This window comes from Emys orbicularis, chromosome 13 (genome assembly GCF_028017835.1).
Source record: "Emys orbicularis isolate rEmyOrb1 chromosome 13, rEmyOrb1.hap1, whole genome shotgun sequence".
Classification (NCBI taxonomy): domain Eukaryota; kingdom Metazoa; phylum Chordata; order Testudines; family Emydidae; genus Emys; species Emys orbicularis.
Genome location: NC_088695.1, coordinates 35356343 through 35377074, shown reverse-complemented (window position 1 = coordinate 35377074; position 20732 = coordinate 35356343). Strand labels below are relative to the sequence as shown.

Genomic DNA, 20732 nt, shown 5'->3' with positions numbered 1-20732 from the left:
GTTATTTTCCAATGTGCATTACTTTGCATTTATCAACATTGAATTTCATCTGCCATTTTTTTGCCCCGTAACCCAGTTTTGTGAGGTCCCTTTTTAGCTCTTCGCAGTCAGCTTTGGACTTAACTAGCTTGAGTAATTTTATATCATCTACAAACTTTGCCACCTTATTGGTTATCCCCTTTTCCAGATCATTTATGAATATGTTGAAAAGCAGTGGTCCCAGTACAGCTCCTTGGGGGACTCTGCTATTTACCTCTATCCACAGTGAAAACTGACCATTTATTCCTACCATTTGTTTCCTATCTTTTATCAAGTTACTGATCCAGGAGAGCATCTTCCCTCTTATTCCATGACTCCCAATTTTGCTTAAGAGCCTTTGGTGAGGGACCTTGTCAAAAGCTTTCTGAAAGTCCAGGTACACTGTACCCACTGGATCACCCTGTCCACATGTTCGTTGACCCCCTCAAAGAATTCTAATAGATTGGTGAGGCGTGATTTCCCTTTACAAAAAGCCGTGTTGACTCTTCCCCAATGCATTGCGTTTATCTATGTGTGTCTGATAATTCTGTTCTTTACTGTAGTTTCAACCAATTTGCCTGATACTGAAGTTAGGCTTACTGGGCTGTAACTGCCAGGATCACCTCTAGGGTCTTTTTAAAAAAATCGTCATTACATTAGCTACCCTCCAGTCATCTGGTACAGAGGCTGATTTAAGCGATAGGTTACATATCCCAGTTAGTAGTTCTGCAATTTCATATTTGAGTTCCTTCAGAACTCTTGGGATAATACCATCCTGCCCTGGTGACTTATTACTGATTAATTTGTTCTTCTATTGACACCTGTCTGGGACAGTTCCTCAGATGTGTGACCTAAAAGGAATGGCTCAGGTGTGGGGGATCTCCCTTTACATCCTCTGCAGCAAAGACTGATGCAAAGAATTCATTTAGCTTCTCCACAATGGCCTTCAGTTCCCGCCACTCCTTTAAGATATCTCCCTGATGAGAGGGGCGTATTCTGAGCTCTGTCCCTGCAAGGGAAAGGGCTAGCGATTTACTAGGGCTTGCAATGAAAGCTTAGGGCTCCAGCAGCTTTGTGTGCATGCAGGCTCCCTCCTATTGGGACTCCTTGGCTGGGAGATCACTCTGCTAGAGCCAGCTGTGACAGGTGCAGGAGCTTCTTACCATGAATGCTGGCATGTGCAGGGTGTCCATTGGCAGCCCGCAGCCCTCAGCGTGAAAGCAGAGCTCCAGGCTCTATGGGAACCAGAGAGGAGTGAACAGTTATTTGCTGTATGGAGACCCCCGAAGCCAGGCCTCTGCCCCATGCTCTGCTGCCAGGTGCTACCTACCTGCAAGGCGAACTTCAGCTTCTTGTAGTACCTGGAGGAATTTTGCTGCTGGTTGGCTGCAGCGGTCAGTTCATTCAGGATGTGGTTCCAGAGCAGCTCCAGGAGGCTGTAGTGAGTGGGGGAAAGGCAGAGAATGGATTGCAGCACACAGCGAGTTCTAAAAAGGCCAGTGCAGCACAGCAGATACTATCAGTCCCTGGGCTGGAAAACCCTAATGCCTCAGTGGAGACATGAAGCTGTTGGTCTTAGCTAAGACATAAGTGAAGAGAAACCCAGGCCAGGAAAGGAGGAGGGGAAGTGAAAAGTGTCAGTGTGTGTATTGGGACCTACTTCTATTGCAAGCGGAGCACAGGCTGGTTCCACTGTAGTAGAATAGAACTATCTATTGCAGTAATAGCCCATACACTGCAAACTGGGGTGATGGCCTCAGCTCATACACTTTCAGGTCAGAAGGGACCATCATGATCATCTAGTCTGACCTCCTGCACATTGCAGGCCACAGAACCTCACTCACCCACTCCTGCGATAGACCCCTGACCTCTGGATGAGTTACTAAGTCCTCAAATCATGGTTTAAAGATGTCAAGTTACAGAAAATCCACCATTTAAACTAGTTTAAACCTGCAAGTGACCCATGTCCCATGCTGCAGAGGAAGGTGAAACCCCCCCAGGGTCTCAGCCAATCTGACCCGGGGGAAAATTCTTTCCCAACCCCAAATATGCTGATCAGTTAGACCCTGAGCATGTGGGCAAGACCCATCAGCCAAACACCTCGGAAAGAATTATCTGTAGTAATTCAGAGCCCTCCCCATCTAGGGTCCCAGCACCAGCCATTAGGGATATTTGCTACTAGCAGTTGCAGATCAGCACATGCCATTGTGGGCAGTCTCATCATACCATCCCCACCATAAACTTCTAAAGCTCCGTCTTGAAACCAGTTCATTTTTTGCCCCCACTGCTCCCCTGGGAAGGCTGTTCCAGAACTTCACTCCTCTGATGGTTAGAAACCTTCGTCTAATTTTGAGCCTAAACTTGTTGACAGCCAGTTTATATCCAATGCTAGCCACGAAGTTATGACAGCTCCCCATAAATGTCTCTCAGGTTAGCATGGCAGGTGGGAAGTGACAGTAAGTGAGGAGGTAGCACTCTAGCCCTCGGCTCAGTGCTGAGCTGACAGCCCAGTACAGTGGTGGAAAGCACCATGGTGCTGGAGACGGCATCCTGAGGGTATAGACTTAAAACGAAGGCCTGGAGCACTGTGGTGATCAAAGATCCCATGGTATTCTTCACAACTGCAGGGGTGTTTCCTGTGTGGTAAGCTGGCTGGGACATTGTGGTTAGTATATTCCCTTTGCCTGAAATCCCCCTCAAAAAGCCTGTTGTGTGCAGTGATTCTGGGCTAGAAAGGCTTCCGCATTCCACCCCAGATGTGGTTGCATTTCAGCGGTGGGGGAAGGATCTCCATATATGTGGTCTGCAGAGTGCTTTGAGATCTTTAGGGATAGAAGGCTCTATATAAGGTAGCGTAGTTCCTGGAGGAGAGAGACATGATAGCAGCGGAGAAAGCAACCTACAGGGAACTGCTGTGTGCAAAGAGCCATGACTGCAGTGAACCCATTGGTCCAGTCCACAGCAATAGACTCTAGGCTAATGGTGCTGATCGAACACTCTCCCCCGCCCACATCCTGCCCACGGCTGACCCTTGTGGTCCCAACACCGCAGCTCACCAGTTAAAGTTCTCCTGGACCAGATGCTGGTTCATGTACTGCAGCTCCGACTCCAGGAACTTCATTAGGGGAATGATGGACTGTGGAGAGGAGAGTCAAGAAACTCAACGGGGAAGGGGTTTCTCAGGCCCTGCCTCCATCTGGAACTTCTTTGCCAAGCAGCTCCCAAGCTCTTTGGGCCCCTCTGCCGTTTCCCAGCCTGAGAGCTCAGCTGTGCCACCCAGCACCTGCCTCCTACTCTGTTGTGCCCACCTGACCCTGCAGTGGAGCTGGGGCTGCTCCAGGGAGGCTTGGAGTTGCATGTGTGGCTCTTGTTTTGGAGAGAGCTTGTGCGCCTTTGGGCTGGGTCTGCCAGGAAGCAGCAGACATTGACAGGGGGCTCTGTGTGTGGTAACTCCCCCCCCCCCCGCCCCCCCCCCCTCTCCCTGTGCCTGGATTCTCTCTGTGCTACCTGGAGCGTATAACTGGATTGGTGACAGCCATAGACCTACCTGGCTTCCCCCCACCACATACATCTAACCCATCAGTCACAGCACCAACCCCCGACTCCTCCCCCATGATCCCATCCCGGCCTGCCGCTCTTGGCTCCCAAGCTGCACTTTGACCAATGCAGGGTGTGTGTGTGTGTGTGTGTGTACGCACATGTGTGTTTGTGTGTGCGTGCACCCCTATGATCTCTCAAAGACATAGGGGGGGGGTAAGAGGGCTGGCACAGCCTGAGTGGGGAGGAGAGTTACAGCCAGGAGCCAGCAGGGGGTGCTGTGTGTACAGCAGAGGAGGGCCCTGATGGGCCTCTTGCACTTGGTATGTGATGAAGGGCGGGGACAGACCCTAGACCTAGACACAGGCCAGTTCCTGGTACTGCCTGTGCCGGGGAGCCTGGCAAGGAGTCTACCAAAGAGCCGGTACAGTTCGGAGCCGTGCAGCAAGCAGCGTGTGCCTCTCCCTTCCCCCAGGAGCCAGGCTGGCCCGGAGCAGGGAAGGGTGAGGCACCGTAGGGCATGCAAACCTCTAGCAGCAGTTCCCAACTAGGGTGCAGCTTTGCTGGGGTGGGAGGGAGGGGGACTCCTCCCTATAAACTGCCCATGACAATTATTATTGTAGGTTTTTATGGCGCCCCTCGGCGTAGCAGCCGGGCACCGAGGTGGACACGTAAGCATAGAGTCAACCCATCCACCCCACGCTGAGGCAGGATTGGGTATTCCTAGGCCAACCCTCACGGCGCGTGGGCTACCGGGACACGCAGGGCACTGGGCAGAGCCATGCTGTCCCTGGGCTGATTATCTCCCACAGGCAGCACATATCAGGAGTTGGCACCTACATCTTCTGGATCCTTAGAGTCACTGGAGGCCGCCAGCTTCTGGATGTGCCTGGAGATCCCGGCATCCAGCTGCCAAAGAAACACACACTTAGAACTCTGGCTTTGCCCCGCCCCCCATGCCCGAGGTTTCTGATGGAGAACCTGCCATTGCCACCTCCTTAGAGCTCAACCCCTTCATCACCCAGCCGCATCTGCCTCCGGCACCGGGGTCCCTGATCTCCCTCCCGAACGAGGCTGCCCACCCAGCCCAGCAGCTGGGAGTGGCGGGCTGTGCCCTGCTGCCTCCCACACGTCACTGGACTGGGTCCCTTCTGACAGCAGGGCAGTCCCAGGGAGAGAGCCGGCAAGATTTAGCTCCATACTATTGGCGTCTCTATTGGCCAGACCCAGCAGCTAATGGAGCCCATGAGTATATTTCTATTGGCTTCAACAGGCTTTGGATCTGACCCTATTTGACTGAGTCTTCACCTTTAGCCCAGGCTGGGGGGTTACCTTTTTTGCCAGGTTCTGCACCACGTCTCTGATCTCGTGGTCGAGACAGGTGATGGTGCCCTGCAGCTGGTTGTGCAGGGTGTGCTGGATCTGCTCCGGCTCAATGATGCCCTCCATTCGCTGCTCCAGGCGCCCCCAGTCCAGCTGCGCCGGCAGCTTCAAGATCAGCAGCCGCAGCTGCTCCACGTTGTTCACCACGATGCAGAGCTGGGGCGGGAGGGAAGAGGAAAAGCCCCACAGCGGTGAACACGCACTACCCTCGCTGCCCGCAGCCCGCTCCCCCTGGTCCACCCCCGTCGGCCCATCGCGAAAGGCACCCTGCACCCAGGGGACAGCAATGAGCAGCCTGGTACAAACAGCTGCTGGACGCAAGCCGTGTCCAGCAGCACAGACAACTGGGGAAAGTGAGGCAGAGAACTATTAGGCTCCTGCCCAAGCCAGTGGCAGATCCAGACCCCAGATACCTGACTTCCAGACCTGTACTTTAAGATCACACTATGATGAATTGTCTGAGCTAATCAGAGGGCAGGGATGACACCCAGTTCCCATGCACGACCACAGCTGGGCATTTATTTCCTTGCATTCTGATTGGACAAGGCTGTAACTAAATGTGCAACAGGCAGGCTCTGCAGCTCAGTCCCATCCCCTTCTCCCCCACCAAGATTTGAGCATTGGCCTGCTAAACCCAGGGTTGTGAGTTCAATCCTTGAGGGGGCCACTTAGGGATCTGGGGCAAAATCAGTACTTGGTCCTGCTAGTGAAGGCAGGGGGCTGGACTCGATGACCTTTCGGGGTCCCTTCCAGTTCTAGGAGATAGGTATATCTCCATCTATTATAAATTGGCCCCAGCTGGCCGTGGCTATGAGACACCGAGTGCAATCATAGACACGCTGGGGAAATGCATGCTGAAGGTTGGGCCAGCGTAGGAGACATTGCAGGCAGGTGAAAGCTGGTGAGTGGGATTATGGTCCCGATGGATCCTGGGAGCAGGGCAGTGAACTCAGGAGCCATCCAGCTCTTGTAGGTACTTATCTGGCCCCTGCTACTGTGGTATCTGAGCCCCTCACAATCTTTAATGTATGTATCCTCATAGCACATCTGTGAGGCAGGGCAGTGCTGTTATCCCATGGTACAGATGGGGAATTGAGGCACAGAAAGGCTAAGTGAGTTGCCCAAGGTCACCCAGTAAATTCATGGCAGAGCAGGGGATTGAAGCCAGGTCTCCTGAATCCCAGGCTAGCACTAACCACTGAGCAATCCTTCCTCCCTGGTTCCCCCACCAAGAGATCAATGAGCGTTTCCATCCCAAAATGTCCCAGGACTTGCACAGAATCCCCCAGTTCCAATTCACTCCCTTCAGAACTTGGGCCACTCGCCTGCCAATGCACTCCCCAAATAGGACTATAGGGAACAAAGGCTGGGATGTTATTACCCCCATCACTGCGCTCTGGTCACAGACCACCCCCCACCCCCGCCCCACATGTGCTCTCTAGAGGCTGCCCTGGCTCCCTGGACAGCCTCCCAATCCCTCTCATCTCCCTGAATTTCCAGCAGAGGCCAGCACTGACACTCACCCTGTTGGCTGCATCCCCCTCGTCCCGCTGCTTCGACGACAGCTCCTCCGCCCGGGTCTTGATCAGCTTGCAGTATGTCAGAGCGATTTTACACATGTCCTAGGGGATAGGGCAAGAGGCAGTGAGCTTGGGTAACGCACAGTGGACAGAACACTGCACAGGTTTGCGCTGGGGGCAGATGTCGGCTTTACCACCCCAGATCATGCCAATGGGCCATTCTCTCTGAAGCCCTGTCTCTGAGACTCTCCTATGTCTGATGCTTCAGAGAAAGGGATTAAAAAACCCAAAGCACTTGACCGATGTGTATAGGGGTAGGAGAGGAATTCCTTCCTGACCCCCTGCGGCTGATGCTCTGAAGCATGACATTTGATCACCTCTTCTTAGCATAGTTACAACTTGCTATTACTGATCCAGCTAGACTGTCCGACTATACGCACCTCAACAAACTTCACCATGATCATGAAGGCTTCTTCTGGGTCCGGCCAGTCCAGCTGCTGCCAGGTTTTAACAATCTGAGCATAGCACGTGGACAGGTCAACAGTGGACGTGCTGTGTTTATTCAGCTCCCCCAGGGGCATCAGCTGGGTGAGTGGCGACAGAAAAAAACATTTTACCGAGAAACTTGCAAATAAACCAACAAACTAGTTCCAAAGCCAGCTCTTATTGCAAAGTGGCCCCTTATTCACCTTCCCCCGACCCTTCCCCTCCTCTGCTCCCCCCAGGTCACTGGTCTGGGACCTGGCAGTTTTCTCTTGGCCACAGCATCAGCATGCCATGGCAGAGGAGTTAATGGTGCTTTCTCTTGCCAGGGCATCTATCCAGTCGGGGTCACATGGGTCCCTCCATGAGGCTGAGCCCCGTTGATTTCAGTGAGGGAAGGCAGCACAGGGGGGACACCTGGACTGTGAAGCTCTTTGCCCGTAAGGTAGGTGCAGCACGGGCAGAGGTGGCGCTGGCTTCCCCCACATTGTCCTGCCACCCATCAGGCCTCACCAGCCCTGGCAGGACCAGACTAAAGGAGACTGGGTCTCTCCCCTTCAAGGTTCATTCCATCCTTGGCCTCTCCGCTGAGACTGCCAACAAAGGGAGCCAACTGTGGCTTGTGACAAGGAACGAAGCAGAGGCTCATCAACACGCTTCACACAGGCTACCACGGAGCCATGAGAATACAACAGGGTCAGCAAGGACGTGATGGGACAGGGCTTCAGAGAGCGGAGAGAGCAAGGGCCCTGGGGTATGAAGGATCAGCTGTTAGAGGAAAGGCAGGTTCCATCTGTCACCCCTGTGCCCCTCATGAGGGCTTGCCTGCCACAGTGGCTTTCAGCAGGGGGAGGGGATTGTCGGGGTGCAGGAGACTGATATTGTAGGGGTCCCAAAGCCTGCTGAGCCTTAGGATTTCACACAGTAGCCAGGGGGGAGTCCTGGGGGAAAAGAATGGGCTGGAAGTGAAAGATGGGTCAGACAATGACAAAAGCTGGAGAGCCTCAGAAAGACTGGGGAGAGTTTCTCCCTCTGTGGCAATCTCACTGTTACCTGGTCCACCTGGATCGCTCTCTGGGTCCTCTCCAGCGCTATCAGGTAGGTCTTCTGGAGCCACTTGGGGATGGCTTCCTTAAACCACTGGTGGAAGTCAGTCAGAGCAAGGGGGCCATCCCTGGGAATACAGACACACGACTGGTTTCTGTGCTGCAGCAGAACCAAGACAGGAGGCTACACATTCCACTTCCACTAAGACCTGAAAAATACCTGAGAAGGCAGCGTTCACAGCACACACTGCACAGCTGCCCACCTGGCAACACAGGACAGAGATCCATAGGCTGGCAGAAGAGCAGCCTAAAGTATTATCTGAGCCATGTATGTAGCTGCCTCTGCCTCCCAGAACCCCACTTGTCTATACCTGGAGCTCTAGCTCTCTGAAGGCCTGTTCAGCATCATGCCTGAAGCATGGCAGGTGCAGGTTACATTAAAACCCCCACATGGTCTTGCATTTGTTTATGTCGTCACTGCACTAATCTAAAGCAACAGGTGGCTGGACCAGCGAACCTTCTGATTCCACTCAAATCTACTCCAATTGGTCCAGCAGAAAGTCAGCCGCTGAGGTGGTCCCAACCCCTTCCATTTCCCTGGTGCTGCTAATGTTTATCTCGCTCTGTGTGACTGGACTCTGAGCTGAGGCTGGCTCAGGTGGGTCAGTACCTCTTGAACAGGAAGCTCTTCATCCGATAAAGCTCCTGCAGGCTTATGTAGAGCTGGAAAAGGCTCTCTGCTGTGAGTTGGGACATGCTGCTGTCAATCTCACTCAGCTCTTCTTTGACGTGACATGACACCTGCAGGGAAAGGGAACCGCAGGGAAGGCGCTGAGGGCAGGAGGGTTAAGAAGGGATCTATGAATGCTTGCCCTGCAATGGGATCAGGGAAAGGAAATGTGCCATCCCAATTAGCTGATACAACACACTTTCCTCTTGTCTGATGTATAAGCTGTTTGAGGGCTCGGGGGGGTCAGATAATACAGCCCAAACCTGTTTATCCCCATTTTATGGGCCCAGAGAATTTCAGCGACTTGGTCAATTTACAGACTTGCAACTGACTCAGTTGCAAAGCCAGGAATCAAAGCCAGGAGTCGCTACTCCTTTGCTTTAGCCACTAGGCTGCACTGCCTACACCTGCCTTTCTTAAACTCCTGGCTAGTCCCAATGTCCAGGCCTCTGGGGCTGAGGACAGGATTAGTCCCTCCCTCACAACCCAAGGATGCCCACGGTCCCATGTCCAGGGTTTGGAATACAAAGGTTTCTCCACCACTAGTGATCACTTCCCATGAGCCCTTGAGGAGCACATGGAGTGCAGGGGGGCACCTCAGATTCTTCCCTTCCTCTGACAGCTGGCTAAGTGCCTCGGCATTGCTTTACTCTCTGCTGTTCTGACTGGAGAGCCTGGAACACGTGCTCACCAGCTCCTGTAGCTCCAGGTAGGCAATGGAGAAGAGATCCACCTTCACTGTGCTGCAGGGGAGAAACAGGAGGTCAGGAATCTGCCGGATATAACTCACTGACCAACCTGTCAAAGCCAGTGCAATTAACCCTCTCCCACCCGAGCCCTTGGACATGAACTAGAGTGACAAAAAGCTACAAAACTAAAACAATCTGAAAGACTCCAGCCGGCAGAGCCAGTAATGCTGGAAAGCGAGGACATTTGTAGTTAACCTCTGCTCCCTAAACAACAACAGGCAACTGTAGTACAAAACAAACCATGAGGAACGTTTCCCGGGACTTTCCAGTCTCATACTTGGTGTCACAATCTGTTTATATTCACAATGTTCTTTTGCAGCTGGGAAACGTGGTTTGGAGCTGTCGCCTTCAGTGCCCTAAGCAAAGCTGCTGAGAGAGCATGGGGCAGATGCTGAGAGGAATGGGGGAACCATCTACTTACTTGGTGAAGAATTTGTTCCAGGTTTTGTAGCATCGTTCGAGATCCCCATTCACCTCCATGAGAAGCCTGACCAGTGCTTTCCCATTCTCCTCCATGGTCTGCAAAGGGAAGGATGGAAAGTCACCCCTTGGTTTTGGTGCCAAGTGATTTTGTGATGAATCAACGTATCTAGTGACAGCCCTCACCACTGTTGTATCTGAGCAGCTCACAGATTTATCTTCTCCATGCCTCACAGAGGTAGGGATATATCATTACCCCACTGGGGAACTGATGCACAGAGAGTGGTGAAGTAACTTCCCCCAGATCACACAGTAAATATGTAGCAGGGCTGGGCATTGAACCCAGATCTTTACCATGCTAGTACAGTGCCTTAACCACAAGGCCATGCTGCCAAGTGAAGAAGGGCCATTCTTTGGGTGGCTGCTCCATTCCATGTTATAATGGGAGACGTGCCAAGCTAGCAGGAGTGGCCTGCTCAGACTGACACACAGGAAGGGAGGGGACCGGAGGTGAATGGCAACTGTTCGTTTCTTCTTATGGGGACAGTCGGTTGCCTTCTACCCCAGCTGCAGTTGCTCAGCACCTCTGAAAATTGGGCTCAGGGTGTCTTTTGGGCATCCAAAAATCACTGGCCACTTCTGAAAATTGTGGCCTGAGAAAGCGTCACCTCCCTCTTCCTACCCGAACGGCCCCTCAGCCCAGCCCAGCAAACTGGTGTATGAATGAAAGGGGGATCTGACCTTCACCATTGGCTTCAGGTGCTGCTTCTGCATATAAAACCACTCAGTGGTTCCTGACTGCAAGAGAACGGGACAAAGAATGAGGGGAGAGAAGCAGGAGCTGCAGAGACAACCCAGCCACCCCATTCACCCTGGCACAGCAGAGACACAACACAACGCCTTCATTGTGACTCCTTAGGGTGGAACGCAGGTCAGGCTGGCAGCCCAGAGACACACAGCACAGTGGGGAGCGGGACTCAGAGCTCACCATCCAGGCTCCAGGCTCTGTCCTGCAGGGAAAGGAGCGCCTTGCACTTCTCTAGAGGGGTCCCACTGGGCAGTCAAAGGCGCAGTGCGGACAAGCTTTGGAAATGCTACCTCCCGCCCCCTCTGCTGGAATCAGGGTCAGGACTCAAGGCCTTTGCACATTGGCATAGGGGAAGGGACAATGCTCGCGGCTCCAGGAGGAAGTCAGAGGAACCACTATGGCAGTGGTTCTCAACCTATTTACCAGTGTGGACCGCATATGCAGCTCTCTATGTATTATGTGGACCACATCCACACAATATATGTACTACCTGTATGTTCCCGAGGATGTCACATAGGCCATAGCGGTGAGCTGATTGGGCTGCAAGCAGCCCGCGGGCCGTGGGTTGAGAACTACTGCCCTATGGGTTGGGGGAGGAGATGGTACTGTACCTTGAGGGCCTCTATCACCATCTGCTGAAGGTTAGGGGTCAGAGAACAAAGCTCTTGGAAGGCTTTCATTTTACACATCTGGAGCAGGACCCTGTGAAGTGAGAATCATTGCTAAGCCATGGCACAACCCAAAGAGCTTCAGAAACGAGAGCTTTGCCACCAGCAACAGCAACATCTCCCCACGCACACTTTCCTCTAACCAGCATCCTTCAGTGAGCGGCTCCCTGTAAGTTATGGCCTAGCTGCCAGGTCACAGACAGGGGGACAGACATGTTCCTATGCTGGCAGCCTGGGAGAGGACCGAATGCTAAGACTTCTTCATCAGGGCTCTGAGCTTGGCAGGACTTATGGCCCAGAGCCCAAATTCACCTCCCATGAGGTGAGAAATACCTTGGGGCAGGAGAGGTTAAAGGGGATGGTTTGGAGTTAAAATGAACAAAAGCCATCACAGTGTGACAGCTGCCTTCATGGCCTACACACCAGGGGATGAACTGGGGACCTATAGAACTAAAAGCATGAGCTGCTACAGGTTGCACTAAAGAATCAAATCTCCTTAGGGGGGCTATAACAGACTCATCTCTCCCCCGCAGAGGGGACCTGTAAAAGGAATTGACCAGGGGGTTACATAAACTCCAGAGAAAAGTGTTATCCCATAGCATAAAGGCCTCTATTTAACCCAGTCAATGCACACCCAGGAGGGAATACTCTCTAGGCATCACAGGAAGAAATGACAAGATGCCGGTTTACAATGGGGGAGGTCCCTGGATGTCTGTCTACTTCCTTAGGGGACAGACCCGCCAGGGAAAGGCAGAGGAGAGGAGACAACGAAGGGAGCTGGGAATGGAAGTGGGAGAGAGGTTTTCCTGTAGAACAGTCTCCTCAGGGGAAGTAATAGAAGCTCCAATACATGGGGTGTCAAAAGGTAGACTGGATAATGTAGCATAGGGAACAATCCCACACTAGCCCCAGGACGATGCTGGGGGGGGGGGGGGTTGTTTCTTCTCTGATTGACATGATTCTGTTTATGAAGCATTGCAGCTGGCTGACCTGAGCAACGACTGTAGCCTGAGCGTGGACGTTGGGGAAGAGAGCGGGAAGACACTGCGGTACTTCTGGAGGAGAGAGATTCCATAGGCCAGCAAGGACTGGAAAGATTCAGCCAGCTCTGCTTTCTGGGAAGAAGAAATGGAAGACGCATCAGCAGCGACAGCGACGTTGTGATGGTCACAGCACCTCAGGTGGACAACATCTGTCCCCAGCCAACACGGCCTCACTGCTGCGGGGGGCTATTTCTGGATTTTGCAACATGCATCTGTCTCCAAAACCATTTTAAAAATTATCTGCCCCACTGCAAAGGGAAGCACTAAGGAACACCAGGGAGGCACTGAAATTACTCCCAGCAGCCTCTCGGAAGTGAGGGGGAAAAGCAAAACTGAATCACCTTGAATGGATTTCTAGACTGCTTTAGGATCTTAAAAACTGTCTAGATGCTTGAGGCATTGGTAGAGGCTCCCTAGTTAAGGCCGAGGTGAGTTTTGCATTTAAAGCAGGTTTTTTTAGCATGATCTGTTCCCTGCAAAGGAAACCGCGTAGGAACGCCATCCTCCTAGGAAGGTGCTGAAGCTACTCACAGAAGCCAAAGGGAAGAGCAACCCAGAACCACCTCAATCTGATTTCTAGATTATGACACGATCTTAAAGACGGTCTGTATTATGAGGCGTCGGCAGTGGCTCCTTAGCCCCTCGTCAGGTTTTTCACCTAGCTGGCATGCGCCATGAACTCCTTCTGCAGGGGGCTCCCACCCGGGCAGAACCAATTTGCGGCATTTCTCAACCATCCAACAAGGAGCCGAGAGAGATGACGTGAAGAGGGTCCCTCGGCTGTCATGGCTTATCGGAGGCTGCCCCCACTCCCCGGATCTCTGCCCCAAGCTTGGCGGTGGTGTCCGCTCATACCTGCTCAGGTCGCAGCCTTTCCTGGATCCACTGGTACTCGATGCTGGTGATCTGGTGGAGCAGGCAGCTGCAGTTGAACTCTAAGCTCTGGTAGAGCTTGCTGTAAGCCAGCCACTGGCTGTAGTGAAAGGGAAAGAGACACACTGTGAGATTGTGGGCGCGTAGGCCAGGCCCAGTACCCTCCTCAGGTAGGAACACGTTCTCAGGAGAAGGAGGGATTCAGGCACAGATGCTTCTTATTACCCCAGGAGGCCAGAGTCAGCCACTCCCCAAGACTCGCTCAGGCCCAGAGCTCCTACCCTGCCTCATCCCTTTCCAAAGCGCAGTGCTGCACCCGCAGTGTTCACGTGGAGGGAAAGAGACGGGTGAGGGAAGGGAAAGAAGCTTGGGATAGTGGTAGTGAGAGGCGAGTTCCCCCCGCCGATCTCCACATGCCCCAATCCGTAGCTATGGCCGCGGCTGCAGCGTTAGCAGAATCAGGGGCTTCCTGGTGTGTGCTCACAGGCAAGATGGTGAGGGAGAGAATCCCAATAGTTCCGCTACCATAAACATCCAGGGAGAGCATGTCCCGGGGTGCAGTCAGTGACGTTTGTCTAGAGCGATGCACGAGGCAGAAGTGACCAAACTCAGGGAGAAGAGCAAGGAAGTCAGACTACTGACCCTGCCACAGGCAGCAGGTGTGAGCATCTGCAGTTTAAAACTAATAATATTAATGCTATACTTTGTACTTCCATAGCGCTTGTTATCTGGTGATTTCAAAGCACATCACTAAGCATAGTCTGGCTTCACATACCTGCGAAATAGCGCAGTGTTATTACTATTTTACAAACAAAGGCACAGAGGGGTTAAGGGACTTGCCCAAGGTCACCCAGAATCAGTGGCAGAGCTGGAAATAGAACCCAGGTCTCCTAACTCCCAGACGCCGTTGCCATAATCGTTATACAACACTTGCTGAGTGCATGTGGTACTTACGCCATGACCTGGTGAAAGTCAGACAGGTCTTTCTGAGCGGCGTGTAGGTACAGGATAGTGGTGGCATGTTTACTCAGCTCCCCATCCCAGGAAGTACTCCCGGCCTGTACGGGGAAGAAAAGAGCGAGAGAGTTAATCCTGCCCCGCAGAAGAGAAGAGAGAAGAGTCTCCTAGAGCCAGCCATAGAATTTTGATCCTCCTGTGATTTGTACTTGGCTTTCATTTGCCCCACCTCCTCTCTCAAGCTCTAGAATGAGCCCTTCACATGTCACATGGTCATTGCATCAGTCCAGGCAAATACCCACATGGTTCAGACACCTCTGGGCTCAGCCTGAGGGATGAGCTTACTGGACAGGTAATGGAAAGTGCTGGGTCAAGTAGTTGTTGCAAGAGTGAGGAATAGGGCTGCAGATCGGCTGGCACTGGTCCAGGTTTCATGTCATCTCACACAATCGCCATAGAAACCAAGGTCATTTAATGGAGACGTCAAAGGAAGGCCCCCTTCTGCCTGTCCCAGGTGGACGTTAAAGATCCCAGTGTGCTACACAGCATGTCCCTTCTCAGTAACACAGGCTGTTGTGTTGGATGCCTGCACCACTGGAGGTAATTCATCGCTTTGGAAAGTCTCTTGGGATACACCCAACGGCTCTGAAGAGAGACACAAGCCGAGCCATCTGCACTGCAGCATGAAATTCAGTCCTCCCCCGGCTCCCACCAGCTTCCCTGACCCTTGCTGGCTTCACATGTACCTGGTGCTGCAGGATCTCATAGAGCACCATCTGCTGCAACAGGTGGCGATGGACGGTGTAACTCGGCTGGGTCTTGCTCAAAGAGGTGGCCCTCTGAAAAGAGAAACAAAAGCGGGGAGACGGCTCAGAGCGTGAGATGGAAGGGAGCATGTCTCCACAGGACACCCAACATCCAAGCCATCAAACAAACCTGGAGCCGGATTTAGAGGTCCCTTGTTTAATGGCAGGACTTTGGGTTCGTATCCAAGTGACCACATCCTTTGTGGGAGGTCTGACACTCCCTCCTGGAAGAGTTAAACCAAGTGCCCTGGTTTCAGGGTATTTAATCACCAGGCACCACTGATGCTGAGATATAGACCTTTATCATGGGAGGACCCATGGAGATGCTAGAGCAGGGGCGGGCAAACTTTTTGGCCCGAGGGCCACATCGGGGTTGCGAAACGGTATGGAGGGCCGGGTAGGGAAGGCTGTGCCTCCCCAAACAGCCTGCCCTGTCCCCATCCGCCCCCTCCCACTTCCCGCCCCTTGACTGCCCCCCCTCAGAACCCCCGACCCATCCAACCTCCCCGCTCCTTGTCCCCTGACCACCCCCTCCTGGGACTCCCCGCCCCGACCACCCCCGGGACCCCACCCCCATCCAACCCCCCCCCGTCCCCTAACCATCCCCTCCCAGGATCCCCTGCCCCTAACCGCCCCCCTGGAACCTCCCTCCCATCGACCCCCCAGCCCCTTTTGGAATGCGGCCCTGCGAACATGGGCAGAGGACTCAGAAGGAGCAGGGGCAGCCGTGCAACCGGAGAGAAGTGGCGGTTTCCCCTTCAAAGCGCCGCTTCTCTCCGGCCAGCTGCGCAGCCACCCGGTGCTCCTCCTGAGTCCTCCGGCCGCGTTCCCCACGCTCCCGCCACCCGCACCACCCGCCTGCTCCCCTGCCCCCGCAGTGCAGCCCCCCCCGCCCTGCAAGGGGTGCGTCGGTGCTGAGCTGCCCGAGTGCCCGGCCCTGGGGCCCCCTGTTGTTGGGGGGGCCCGGCCAGAGCCAGCCACGCTGCTGTCATGGTGAGCTGAGGCTGCGGGGGAGGGTGGACAGCAGGAGAGGGGCCGGGGGCTCAGGGGCCGGACAGGACGGTCCCGCGGGCCGGATGTGGCCCGCAGGCCGTAGTTTGCCCACCCCTGTGCTAGAGAGTGCCAAAGAGAAAATGGAACAAATAGGATACAAGAGAATGAGCTCCCCACTCCTCATCACTACAGCAGCCTGTGAGCCTTCTACACCTCTGTAACCTCCGGAGCAGCGACAGGACCGGCCCCGCTGATATAGCCCTGGCAAGCAACCCACAAACCTCATGTTCCTGTTTAACCTCCTCCCTTCACGAAAAGCTCCTCCTACCTTCTTGTGAGTCATCAGGGACTGCAAGTGGCACTGCCCCCGGTTGGGGTGGGTTTCTGTCCGGGGCTCCAGGTTGTACCAGTGGTCATTCCTGCAATGCAGGTCCTGTAGATAGACAGACGGATGGATGGTTGTCAAACACCGGAGCGTCAGCGGTAGGGGGATGCCCATTCAGCTAATAGGATCCATCACATTAATACGGCAGGAATTTGTAATATTAGACAATTAACATTTATACTTAATTTAAAAAATGACCCATGGGCTGGAGGCACTTTTCCTTATTTCCTAAATTAGTCTAATTTTTCAATACAAAATCCACCAGCAGCAAAGCTGTTGTACATCACAGCATTGAGCATGACCAATAAGTCTTTGCTTATTTACGATATAGCTGAGAATTACATTAGAATTACCTTGGCCTGAGGGATTGATGATTGCCTGGGGGAAAGGGGGAAATAGCGAAGGCCAGCAGCCCCGGTTAGTCATTAATTCCTTAAGGAAATAGGGTCTATTGGTGAGAGACCTGGGTTCTATTACTGGCTCTGCAGTTGATTGGCTTTGCAGACCTCAGTTTACCTTTCTGTCACATGGGGATTACAGGGCTGCCCAACCCCTGTGAGATTTAATTAATGCTTGTGACATGCTTTGAGATTCTCAGAGGAAAGATGCTATAGAACGACAGAGCATTATAAGCCTACATCCCCATGCTCACCTGCAAGCGAAGAACCAAGTTCCCAAGGAAGTCATCCTGCCCTTTGTCTTTCCGAGCCTCCTTAAACATCCTGGAAAGGAAAATATAAATCAGCTGGGTGAAATGAGAAAATCTTTTCCTGGGAATGTAAAACGTCTATAGGCTGTGCAATGCACTGGAGGGGCCAATCCTGCACTGGGCCCAGGAGACGGGTGTGATTGGAGAGAACAGAAGAATGTACAGATGGTCTGACCCGGAATTGTCAATGGTCCATCTAGCCCAGTATCCTTTCTTCTTACAGTGGCCAATGCCAGGTGCTTCAGAGGGAATGAAGAACAGGGACGTTATCAAGTGATCCATCCCCTGTCGTGCAGTCCCAGCTTCTGGTAGTCACAGGTTTAGACACCCGGAGCATGGGGTCATGTCCCTGACCATGCTGGCTAAGAGCCATTGATGGACCTATTTTCCATGAAGTTATCTAATTCTTTTTTGAACCCAGTTATACTTTTGGCCTTCACAACATCCCCTGGCAAAGAGTTCCATTGACTGACTGTGTGTTGTGTGAAGAAATACTTCCTTATGTTTTTTAAACCTGCTATTACTTTCCTTGGACGATCGCTGGTTCTTGTGTTGTGTGAAGGGGTAAAGAACACTTCCCCCTATTCACTTTCTCCACACCAGACATGATTTTACAGACCTCTATCACATCCCCACCTTAGTCATTTCTTTTCTAAGCTGAACAGTCCCAGTCTTTTTAATCTCTCCTCACATGGAAGCTGTTCCATGCCAATAATAATTTTTGTTGCCCGTCTCCCTCTTGTTTCTATGATTCTGCAAAACCCTCTCTCCTTCACCTGGGAGTCTCAGCACCAAAATTAAGTGACCTGCTAAACTAGGGAAGCAAATGATAAGGCACTTTCTCAGCATCTCCTTCTCAACATTGGTGGATGCAAAGTGCCTGTAGAGCCGGAAACAGCCTGGGTGCAGAGATCATAAACACTCAGTGGTGGTTGATACTCATTTTCCATTCCAATATTATGCAAACTGCGCAATTTATTATGCAGATGAGCTGTGGCCCAAGACATGAGCCCCTGGTCCTCCAGGTGCCCCTGGAAGTCAGGAATTTGGAGACCACTGGCTCTATGTCACTACGGGCATGCCTACACTGCAGGCTGGCTGCCTGCCTTCGCCTAACCCCCCTATAATCCACACTGAAAGCTCTCAAAGGTGCATCTAGGGGAACATTGTACCCATAGGTGCCAACTCCGTGGGTGCTCCAGGGCTGGAGCACATACAGGGAAAAAATGGTGGGTGCTGAACACCCACTGGCAGACCTCCCTCCCCCCCCCCAGTGCCTCCCGCCGGTGGGCCCTGCTGATCAGCACCTCCCCGCTCTCCCCATGCCTCCCACCCAGCACAATCAGCTGTTTTGCAGCACACAGGAGGCTCTAGGGTGGAGGGGGGAAGAGCGAGGATGCAGCACGCTTGGGGGAGGGGGCAGAACGAGGCGGGGTGGGGGTGGAGCGGGGGTGGGAAGAGGTGGGGCAGAGCCTTGGGGGAAGGGGTGGGTGGAGGCAGGGCCTGGGGAAGAGCTGAGGGTCAAGCATCCCCCGGCACATTGGAAAGTCGGCACCTGGGATTGTAGCGCGCTTGAGTGCCCATCTTTGAGGTATGGGGCAGAGTGTGTGTTGAACGCTGACCTGGCCCCTGACAGACCCATGGCTTGTCCCAGGATTGGGAGGGACAGAAGTGAGCAGCGTGCAGAGCCAGAAGCACCTCAGCTTAAGGTGTGGGAGGGCTAAAGCCATTTCTACAAAGGCGTCCAGGGAAGACAGACAAGTTCTCCCACAACACACCACAAAACAATTCCTAGAGAGGCTCCAGTTGATGAGGAGCCATGAACTCTGGGATACGCCCCCAGAAATCCTTGTCCCAGCCACAGGTAGATGCGGTGCCAGTGTGGACACAGCTAACCAGGCATGGGTTCTGTGGCCATGTGGACTCTCGGAGCAGGGTTGGCTAACACATGCACATGAGCCAGGACACGTGGTACACCTGTCACAGAGACATGACAGCAGAACTGTGAGTGGGAAGAGGAGGCTGTGGCCCAGCAAGGAGGCGTTCATCATCGATCAGAGTCCTTGCCACATCCAAAATTCATCTCCATGTGCCCTGGTCTCTTGCGGTCTGCACGCTGGGTCGTGTTACTCCAGTACAGCAGACACCAGGATCCCAGGCTGGAGTACATCAGGCCCATCATTGTAGTGACCTATTTGGTGCTGGGCTGGGAAAGGAAACTATCTGCATCTCTCTTTAAGGACATTCCTGGTACATCTCCAGTGGAGCGCCATGCTCAGAGGAGGCTGCCCATTCTAGCCCCCAGAGGAAACATTACTGCGGCAGATAAGGATTAACTAGTGTGAAGAACAGGACACCGGAGTCAAAGAGCAAATCTCCACAGGAGGGGATGGCGAGCGTGTGAACTGCTCCCATGCCTACAGCACAGCAAAGCGAAGGTTTGACGCCGACCCCCCAAACTCAGCAGGGGAGCCTCCCAAGAGCATGCTGAACAAGGACCTCACAGCGCTGCACTCAGAGCAGCATTCAAGCCAAGTGCGTGCACTGCTAACAGAGAGGGGTGACTGACAGCCCGTCCACCCACTCCCCAGTACCGACCTCTTCAGGCCATGGAGATCGGTCAGCTCTCCCAGCTTATGCCGCACGGATTCCTCCATGTCCAAGTCCCTGCCGGGGAGGGTCAGAAACACAGCAGGTGAGGAGGGGGCACATTGAAAAATGCATCATTAACGTTAGTTTGCCAGGGAGCCGCGGGGTCAAAGTCAGGACTAAGGGAGAGGCCCCCAACACACGGACTCCACCGGGCCAGAGGAAAGTCACAGAAGGGGGAAAAAATCAGGAGTTCGGGAAGGAGAGATGATGCCCAGATACAGTGCAGTGCTGGGGGCGGTATAAAACCCTGCAGAGCTAGATGCAAGAGCTGCAGAGTTCTTGCAACAACTGTGGCAGGGAGCCTCAACTCCCCACCCCCGCCCCGCCTCCAAGGCCATCCTCATCCGTCATAAAGAAGGCAAAAGGGCACAAGCCCCAGTTTGACGACGCCTGTGCACGTCACCTTTGTAGAGATTACACAGACCCAGGGCACAGGGGTTGGGGCGAACGCAAACCTGGCTTTATTTCCTTGTCCCTCAGATGCCTCCCTCCTTCCTAGAACCTTGACATAGAAATTCAGGGCTGGAGTCTCTGTTGCCTTTCACCTCGTGGAACCCTTTCCACCTGTGCAAAGTGACTGCAGAATGCAATTCCTCTGATCCGATGACACAGCGCACTCACTTTCCACAAGCGTAAAGGACAGTGTGCGGCCAATGGCAGTGGAGGACTGGGACCCGTGTATATTACTGGGGTTCCACACAGGGATCTGTGAGGGTGCAGGCTGCAGGAGTAGTGCTCTCAGAGCCCTGTCTCAGAGCAGGATCTCTCCACACAGACCGGTCTTGAGTTTTCAGTCCCAAGTCGGCATGGGTCCATACGCTCGATCACACTCACCACATGTCCAGATGGAAGCTGGAATTTGCTTCATCATCAAACTCCCTGCAGGACACAGAATCAGAAAACGTTACTGCTGGGATTTTGAGAGCATTTGCACACAGGCCACAAATATTAG

The 20732-nt window shown here is 53.3% G+C and overlaps 1 protein-coding gene across 1 annotated transcript in view; it reads right to left on the bottom strand.

The window, feature by feature from the left end:
• Window positions 1-20732, bottom strand: part of UNC13D (unc-13 homolog D) — a 39185-nt gene that overhangs the window by 5032 nt on the left and 13421 nt on the right. Inside the window, exons 7-27 of the mRNA XM_065415318.1 lie at window positions 20615-20659; window positions 19727-19795; window positions 17072-17141; window positions 16363-16467; window positions 14982-15074; window positions 14233-14336; window positions 13261-13378; window positions 12353-12477; window positions 11306-11396; window positions 10628-10684; window positions 9888-9985; window positions 9409-9460; window positions 8658-8788; window positions 7995-8115; window positions 6899-7042; window positions 6462-6560; window positions 4888-5094; window positions 4396-4464; window positions 3075-3154; window positions 1349-1454; window positions 1182-1253 (exon numbers count right to left, since the gene is read on the bottom strand). Coding sequence (XP_065271390.1) covers window positions 1182-1253; window positions 1349-1454; window positions 3075-3154; window positions 4396-4464; window positions 4888-5094; window positions 6462-6560; window positions 6899-7042; window positions 7995-8115; window positions 8658-8788; window positions 9409-9460; window positions 9888-9985; window positions 10628-10684; window positions 11306-11396; window positions 12353-12477; window positions 13261-13378; window positions 14233-14336; window positions 14982-15074; window positions 16363-16467; window positions 17072-17141; window positions 19727-19795; window positions 20615-20659 — 2056 coding nt within the window. The remainder of the gene's footprint in view (window positions 1-1181; window positions 1254-1348; window positions 1455-3074; window positions 3155-4395; window positions 4465-4887; window positions 5095-6461; window positions 6561-6898; window positions 7043-7994; window positions 8116-8657; window positions 8789-9408; window positions 9461-9887; window positions 9986-10627; window positions 10685-11305; window positions 11397-12352; window positions 12478-13260; window positions 13379-14232; window positions 14337-14981; window positions 15075-16362; window positions 16468-17071; window positions 17142-19726; window positions 19796-20614; window positions 20660-20732) is intronic.